The following is an 8,711-nucleotide window of genomic DNA, read 5'->3' on the forward strand; positions in this document are numbered from 1 at the left end:
CCTCCCGGTCCTCCCGATGGCCTGCCTATTACATACAGTGGCAATGTCTCAAGATTTAGCAAAATACACCTTTTTGAACATACAGTAACACAAATACTACAAATCCACATACTAAACAATCAAAAAAGGGTCGGTACTTATTATTATTTATAAAAATAAAAAAAAACGTATCATTATTTATAAAAAAAAAACAACCTATACCATACCTGGCTGGCGCCCCCTAGCAGCGGCGCGCAATTTTTCAGCAGCGGGGCAGCGCCGCCCTATTTGTATATAGGGGAAACACTGACGTAACTCTGGATTTGTTTTAATGTTTGAGGTGCAATAAACGACACGGCAGCTTTTTGGCATGTTAAAACTAATATTTTCTGCCTCGCTCATGAGAGTAACAGCTGGCGAAATTACAACCTTGCCTACTGATTTTAATTTAACCATATATCGAGCCCGATTTCAAATGTGTGCTCTAAAAAGATATTTATAAATGACTATTATCATTATTATAAGCAAGACAATAAATGGCACAGAGCTTGTTAACTTGTGGGTAGTGTAGTCTCTTTGGCGCTCCACATTTCAGAGAAGCTGTTTCTCAGAATTGAAGGGGAAAAACACAAAAGCATTGTACACAATTTAAACCTATCAATGTCGTTTAATTAACAAGGATAATCTGGTGTTTTTGAGTTGATGAGTAGTGGAGATATCACTGTCAAATCAATCGACAGAAAGAAGAATACTTATTTCCGGGTGTACAATTCTCCGTTATCCAATGGGAATGGACGCTCACATAGCCTTTAAGAGCTGCCGACATAAATGGATGTGGTGCTTCCCTAATCGTCAAATACCGCCGCCGATGGGAATACATTGCAATCAGTTGAAAGCTCTTTGCGTCCGTTTATGAAGCTGAAGGAGCCTCGGCGCGTTACAAATGGACGCCATAGGACCCTGACCAAGCGTCGCTCCTGGACGCTTAGGGAGTGAGAGTGTGTTGTGATAGACAGTTCAGCTTACAGTAAACCTGCAGTTTAATAACAGTTATTTGTTTCTATTGTTGTCCCATGGCCCTGTGTCCCTCTTTAGTATTTTTATGGAGGATTTAACATTTGGCTCAGCACAAAAAGCCCCGTCATAAGGAAGACATAAAAAAGATAAAGCAAGTGTCAGGAAAGAAAACACTGATGCTAGTGTGTGTGTGTGTGTGTGTGTGTGTGTGTGTGTGTGTGTGTGTGTGTGTGTGTGTGTGTGTGTGTGTGTGTGTGGCAGTGTATTGAGTGCTGGTAAGAGAAAAGCCCCTCTGATTTACCCGGCAAAAGCCATTTATGTGAGGATTACTCTCCCTGGGCAAGTCAGCCCGGAACACTGCTGCACATCTAATTATTTAATTAGAGAGGCCGCCACACTGTGGGGGGCTGGGGGCAGAGGGGGGGTAAAGGTGGGGAAGGAGGAAAGCGGGGACACTGATTGGGTGAAGCTGCAGGGCCTGCCATGGTGCCCAGACACTCTCATTACTGCAGCAATTAGCACTTAAGTTGGAGCTGTACACCCTATCAGAGCAGAGTGATGGGGATCCTGGAGGATTCTGGGAGCACAGCGGCAGGACGTCACCGATAATGGTGTGTGTGAGAGTGTGTGTGTGTGATCTGCATGCACTAAGTGTAGCAATTAATTCTGAAGAAATGTTTTTGCTGAATATTTCCCCCGTTATTTCTGTCCCCAAAATACATATTTCAGCAATATAATGACATATTTCCATCGGTGTGATGATATTTGTAATCTCACCTGGGCGATCTGACTGGATTGAAGCTCTTGGCCAACAATGGCAGCGAAAACACTTTCCTTCCCGTTGCAGGCAGTGATCAGCTCAGGAAGTCCTTCGATCTGCCCGCTGGGCCCCCCCCCACTGCTCCTTCCCTTCTTGTTTGCCCATTTGCTGTGAGTAAGAGAGGGAGAGGAGATTTGTTGTACATGAAGCAGACTCAAAACAGACCCGACATGATTCACGCTGCCTCAGGAAAGGGACTGCAGGTCTTACTTTCTCATCTCTCTCATTGTTATTGTTTGCACAACATTATTTAACAAGGTAGGGTGCAGGCCTGGACATCCTTATAGTGTGTGCATGGAAAAACGTACACTGTGGGCTTTACAAATATATGTATAAATGAGTGTGTGTGTGTGTGTGTGTGTGTGTGTGTGTGTGTTTTTACCTGTGCAGGAGGTTTTAATGTAAATGCTGGTGTTTGATCAGTTTCATACTTGGGCGTGTGGATGGTCATATTACCGTAATTTTCGGACTATAAGGCGCACCTGAATATAAGCCGCAGCAGCTAAATTGAATGATGTGTACATATATAAGCCGCACTGGATTATAAGCCGCAGGTGTTTTAATGTTTAATTACCATATGTAAGGGTTCGTGCAGAGGGGATTGTCGGGAAAGAGATGGCTGTTTGAGGAAGCTCCCATTTATTAACATTTCAACAAACAAGTTGCATATTTGCATCACGTATTCAAGTGTTAGCATTTAGTGCAATAGTAGCTACAGAACATGTACTGTGCTGTGTAAACTGTACTGTATCACATAGCGTTTCAGACACAAACTTTTCAACTTTCTGTCTGTCTGTCTGTCTGTCTGTCTGTCTGTCTGTCTGTCTGTCTGTCTTGCTCTCGTTCTGTCTCTCGTACCACTCTCGGTTCCACTTTTACTTTTGCGCGCTACCTGTCTCACTCTTTTCCGGCCTCCAGCTTTTCCTGCTGGAGCCCGCCGCTTAAAGCTGGGGGGCGCAGACCGGCCATAGAGCCCATAGAGTTAAAGGTGGTGGACTGTAACCTGTAAAATCCATAGATTTAGGAGGTCCCCTAGTGGCCGTTAGCTGTAAAAATCCATAGATTTGCCGCACCGTTATATAAGCCGCAGGGTCGAAAAATGGGGAAAAAGGCGCGGCTTATAGTCCGAAAATTATTATATTTCTATGTTTCTTTCCGTGTGTCCAAAACTAAGACAGTTAGGTCCAGGTATGGAGAGAACGTTAACACAAAAAGCTAAATGTTTAATGTCAGTTCTTATATAGTAAGCCGGTCTATTCTCCTGCATGTGTTTGATATTTGAACCAGAGCAAACAGTCACCACCCACTACAAAGTGAAAGCCTACAACCTGCATGTTTTCCATGTTGCCATTAGAGATGTTGGATGAGAGATTAGTTAGCAAAAGAGTTAAGCATTTATTGGTATGTTTTACTATGAATCAGATCCAAAAGGGATTCAACCATCTGTCCCAGCCCTTGAGGTATTACTTCACAAATTATTCACAAAAATACAAGAAGCAGGGGAAGTCAGCAGCTATCTGCTTTGGAAATGTGATACAATTTAATAAAACAATCATTTGGATTCATTTGAAAGTTGGGAGGCAGCTCTAATGTGTTTCTTGGTGCACCATAATCAGAGAGAAGTTGCAATTTAAAAAAATGTTTAAGAGGAAATACGAGGTGCATTGATTCTTAGAACTATTTAGAATCTTCATCCTATGGCTTCTTGTTGATGATAGAGATCACGCTGCTGCCAGTCTTAGTGTTGACTCTAAAGTAACTGGATCTTTGTTATTGACTGCGTTTTGGTATTATTATTTCATTTTTTCTAAAACTATTTTAAATCGGTTTTGTTTGACATCCGGCTTCATATCAGGTCTAATTAGTTGCAAGGTAAATATCTGCGTGCAAGTTTTGGTTGTGTTTTCATTGATCTGGTTTGGAATCATGTCGAAAAAACTCTCAGCAATTACTCACACATTTCCACTAACACATGGTTTGACTGATTTTTTTTTATGGGAAGAAGCAACTATCTGCGTTCTTCTCCACATCTTACACACCAATTATCTTTTATAGCCCGAGAATCGCCTTTACTATTTTTCTCTAGTGGTTTTGCAGTTTTGCTTTGGTTTCTTTCACCAGCCTCGACAGCAGTACTGTTATAGTTTTGAGTTTGTGATTCTGTGTATCATCAAGAAGACAGAAGTGTACCACAGAGAAGCTTCAGAGAACTCTGCCAGCTGTTTATATTTCTCTCTGTCAGCCTCAAGACAAATATTGTTACCATCATAGCAACACTGTGCAAGACGCAGTCACAAAAACGTTCAGGTAAAATGTAGGCTGAGTTTGAAACTTGATATGGTCCGAGCATGGGGGGGCCACAAGAATATTGTCCCCTGCTCAACCTCCTCATTTTATGCCCATGGCTGCATTTACTTCAGAAAACGTTATAGATGTGCAGGTGAGATCAGAACACTTTTATTCTCTCTGGTTTCAGAGGAACTAAAGGATTACCTGCTCGGAGACGGTGCCGTCAATAAGATCTTCACCCTGGGCAACAGCGAGTTCCCTGTCAGCTGGGAAAACGAGATCAAGATGTGGACTTTCCTGGAGACCAGGGCTGCTCTCCTGCTCAAGACCTACAAGACCACCTCACAGGTCAGTGGACTTGTGTCTAAGTCTTGTTGAAAGCTGTCACAGACGAGGTGTCAAGGGTTCAAGTATGGTTCAAACCAAATGGATTGTCCGAGGGCTCAAAACAGAGCGATACCTCTGAATGGCCACTGACACGTTAGGTAGAATGATAATTCCTTGTAAGATTCTGCCCCCACATCCTGAGGTCATAAAGATTTGGCGAGAGCTTTTACCAAGGTCCGACAAGCACTTAGGAAGTGAATATTTGAAGTTAAAACAAAAAATGTTTAACGTCCTATGATGTATTGTCATCTTCACATTCTTCTTTCTCCCCCTTTTCCTTATTACCTCCTGGTCGTGTCTCCTCTAGGAGGACAGCTCCATGCTTGAGAAAGCAGATCTATCCCTCAATTCTCGCGTGGCAGTCCAGCTCAGCTTGGCTGAAAAGCAAATCCTGGAGAAGGCTTCGGCCAGTGGCCGGGCCAAGCGTTTGCACTTTGAGAAGAAGCTAGAGGAGGGAGCTCGGTTGCCTCGATATGAGGAAAGCGATATCGCTTTGCTGGAGAATTCTGATGCAGATTCAAAGCTTCCGATCATTCTACGAAAGTTGGAGGAGGTAGAAGAAGGCCAGGAGATCCAAGTGGAGGAGCACAGTCACTTCCTGAACGGGGACAAGGTTGCCGCTGGTTTTGATCAAGAGGCTAATGGAGGGCTGACACTGGAGGGGATCAGTGGAGATGTTGATTCAGCTTTGGACTCGATTGGAAGTTCAACTCAGAAGGGCCAAAAGGAAGTAGCAAACCTAAGTGCCAGTTGAACTGATGATAGTCCCAAAAAACAACTGTGAATAAATGTATTTCACTTACTGCCACAGCCCATGCTATTTATATTTTTTTTGTGTCTCTTAAATGACTCTGAAATATTAAAGCTGAAAAAATGCAAAGCTGCAGAACTTTTCAGATTGCACGTTCATCCAGCGTGGCTTTTCTTCGTTTTTTTAAATGCTGCCGGTGTGTCCCTGTGTGCAGAACAGCTTGTAACTAGTGTTAGACCTGCGCACATGAAGCAAGTGAAGGATAGACACCACAAACTGGTTCCAGCACATTGTTAGGTGAGAGAAAATAATAAAAGGAGTTAGGTGAATGTTATTTCCACAAAGCCAAAATGTCTCTAATCTTCTGAATTGGTTGGTTTATTACTGCAGTTTGTCTCCATAAATGTCCTGTATGCTTTGATTTGACAATCGTTTTCTCCGGGGCTTTTTGTGCTACTGAGTTAAGACCATCACTGCCCTCTGCTCCTTTTATCCTGCTTAAAATTATTTCAAGCAAAACATACATGCATACGTCTGAGAACAATTGTTTTAATTGATGGTAGTTGTTATGGTATGATATGCCAAAATGGAAGATGGTTTTTGCTTGATTTCTTCTTCTTTTTTTACCATCAAAATGTTAATTTCAGTAATTATGTAGTTTCAGTATTCAAGAATTTTGTTTTATTGTGTGTTTTTAAGAAGTTTCTTTATGAGTGTACTTGGTGTATGTTGCAGTGATGATCTGCTGATGTCACCAGAAGGGATTGATGGGTGTGACTCGCTGAGACAGCAGAGGACAGATTATAGAGGTCTCCTGTTGAAAAATGTTAGTTTGACTGCCATAAAATGAGGCAATTTCTACATGAAAAACTTTGTATGAAAGACACGGACGCACTCCGTCAGTAGATTATGTCGCTCTGTAGTTGGTGTTATCTGCAGGGATGGCCCCAAAAACTCAAAAATAAAGACAATAACTTACTAATGGCGCATTTCCACTGCAGGGCCTCGCACGGCTTAGTACGGTATAGTTAGGCCTTGGCAGTGTTGTGTACTGAAAACCAGTAACTAGTTACCATTACTAGTTACTTCATTTCAAAAGTAACTCAGTTACTTTACTGATTTCTTACACCAAAAAGTTCTAAGTAACTAATGCGTTACTATGAACAGTAACGCATTAGTTACTTAAAAAAAGGGCTCCCATTAATGCCCTTATAGCCTTCATTTCAGTACTGTTATTGCATTGGAGAATAATACAATCTGTTGACCAAGAAATAGCAATAGAAATAGTAGAAATAGCCTTCATGTGTTCTCCAACATACCGTGCAATGGCTTTATCAACTTTTCCCTGGCTAGCAGTCCCTCGGTTAAAATCCAGCCGCTGTTGCTTAGGTGGAGGTGGAGTGGCGTCGGATGAGTCTGGGTCTGTGGTCTTAGCTACTAGCTTCGTCCCAGCATGTTGTTTCTGCAGATGTTTTCAACAGATTTTTTGAATTGCTGTTTGGGCAGTAGATAGGGAAATCTTTTGACGCGCCAAGACATCAACCTTACATGTAACTAAAACGTTCTTTTCTTTGTGCTTTGAACAAAAAGTGAAATAGTGAGAATTATCTCCAGGTGGAGAAAACTCGACTTTGACGCCGCGGCCGCTCATGAATATCCTTGTTATGTAACACCAAACCGCAAAAGCGCATCTCTTGCAATGTGGAACACAGGAAGTATTTAAGTAGCATTTTACTCAAGTTAATGTACTTAAGTACAGTTTCTCATCTCTGTTTCGGCCTCGCTGTTTGGCGCACTTCACTCAACCTGCTGGGAGGCCGAGACTATATAAAAAAAAATATAACGGAGTAACGCACCATGTAGTAAAACGGTAAACTAGTTACTGAATTCCAAAAAATATGCGTTGTAGGGACAGGGGGTTCCCAAACTTTTGGCCATGGCCAAGGACCTCCCATATAGCATTAATCTCTGCCGGGGACCCCTGTTGGCAATAATTTTTTTTTTAAATGATGTGTACAAGTGCCTCCCGATGAACATGCAGTGCGTTCCACTACAATTTGGGGCCTTCTGCCTGAATCGAAGCTTCACTCCGCTTTTCTTTGCCTTGTCATAAGCCCCACTGCCCCATCTTGGAACACACACCCACACAAACGAGACCAGCAGTTTCAAGTCCGTTTTTTGAAGATTGAATGTAGCTCATCTTAAAAACTTGGAAAAATTGTTTCTTCATGTCTCCTACCTTCCAGTGCTTTGCAAAATTTAATCCTTTCATCAACAAAGTTTTGTCTTCTTTGAATAAATCTTGATTTTGTAGCAAAGGGCCAAATTCTTGAGACATTTTTGGCTTACATTCCGTGCTCTCATCCAGCTTGGCAGAGCGAAACATTCAGGCTTTCGCTCTCAAACTTGCTCGCAAAACTGAGCAAAATTTTCACTCTTCAGTAGCGGCAGCTCGATTCTGATTGGCTTTTTGAAGGGCGGTCGTTGTGATTCAATAAACAAAAATAATGAAAAACATTGGGCAATCAAGGAACACATAGATTGATAGCGTATGCAGTTTATTAATAACATTGCTAAAAAAAATAAATTCCCTTTTCCCTCACTTTTTTTTGAGTGACCCCCCTGGCGGCCCCCAAACCTTTTGAAAAAAACCACCTGCGTTTTTAGAGTACTAGTTACTGGCCAAAAATAACGGCGTTTACAGTAACAAATGGCCTTTGGTTAGGCCAGGCTTTGACTTTATGCTGGCGTTTTTCCTTCAACAGTTTTTTTAGGAAGCTGGGCAGTTACTATTAGTAAAACGCAGTGTTAGGCGACCGTGACGTCAAATCTTCAATCGAACCAAACAAAAACCACATCAGCCGTTACCTTGTTAGCGCCTTCGAAGAGCTCCAGCAAGCTCGTCATACCTTGTTCAGAACTGGACAAATTTTAAACAGTAGCAAACCACAGACTGTCTGTGTCATGGAGAATAACATCGTGCGCTGGTTATTTTAATAGTCTTGTATACCGTTGTTTGTTGGAGTGTTGGGGACGGCCCGGAGCCTATATACGTTGGCTTAGCGCGATTCCTTTCAGAAAACACGCATTTCAAAAAGGTTTTTTTGCGCCTGCCGTCTGTCTGCAGACTTGTTCAAGCATTAATTTCAAATGGTTTTTTTTAGCTAACCGGTATGCAGTTTATGTTTTTTTTTAACTTTCGGCCATCAATTTTTTTGAAAACGTGTATTAAATTAAATCAGCGGTAAAAAATATGTTTTTCATTGTGTTTTGTAGTTTTGGTAAAGCCCACTTGCAAGCTCACTAGTTTAGCAATTCAGGCTCGGTTTTGGCCCAGAAAAGACCATGATTTTTTGGAGGGCCAGAAAACTTTTGTTGAAAAGTAACGCCGTTTAGCCGGAAACTAGCCGCCTTAGTGGAAACGCAAGCAAAAAACGGGTTTTCGGGTTTTTTTGGGAACCGGCACAA

The 8,711-nt window shown here is 42.0% G+C and overlaps 1 protein-coding gene across 1 annotated transcript; it reads left to right on the top strand.

The window, feature by feature from the left end:
* Positions 1-3,434: 3,434 nt before the first annotated feature.
* Positions 3,435-6,222, top strand: LOC104962846 (histone-lysine N-methyltransferase setd3-like). Its single transcript, XM_010791348.1, has 2 exons — positions 3,435-4,453; positions 4,800-6,222. The coding sequence occupies exons 1-2, from the start codon at positions 4,154-4,156 to the stop codon at positions 5,244-5,246; spliced, it is 747 nt and encodes a 248-aa protein (XP_010789650.1). The 5' UTR covers positions 3,435-4,153; the 3' UTR covers positions 5,247-6,222.
* Positions 6,223-8,711: the final 2,489 nt, after the last annotated feature.

Source organism: Notothenia coriiceps, unplaced genomic scaffold, assembly GCF_000735185.1.
Source record: "Notothenia coriiceps isolate Sejong01 unplaced genomic scaffold, NC01 NC01_scaffold00035439, whole genome shotgun sequence".
In the NCBI taxonomy this organism is placed as follows: domain Eukaryota; kingdom Metazoa; phylum Chordata; class Actinopteri; order Perciformes; family Nototheniidae; genus Notothenia; species Notothenia coriiceps.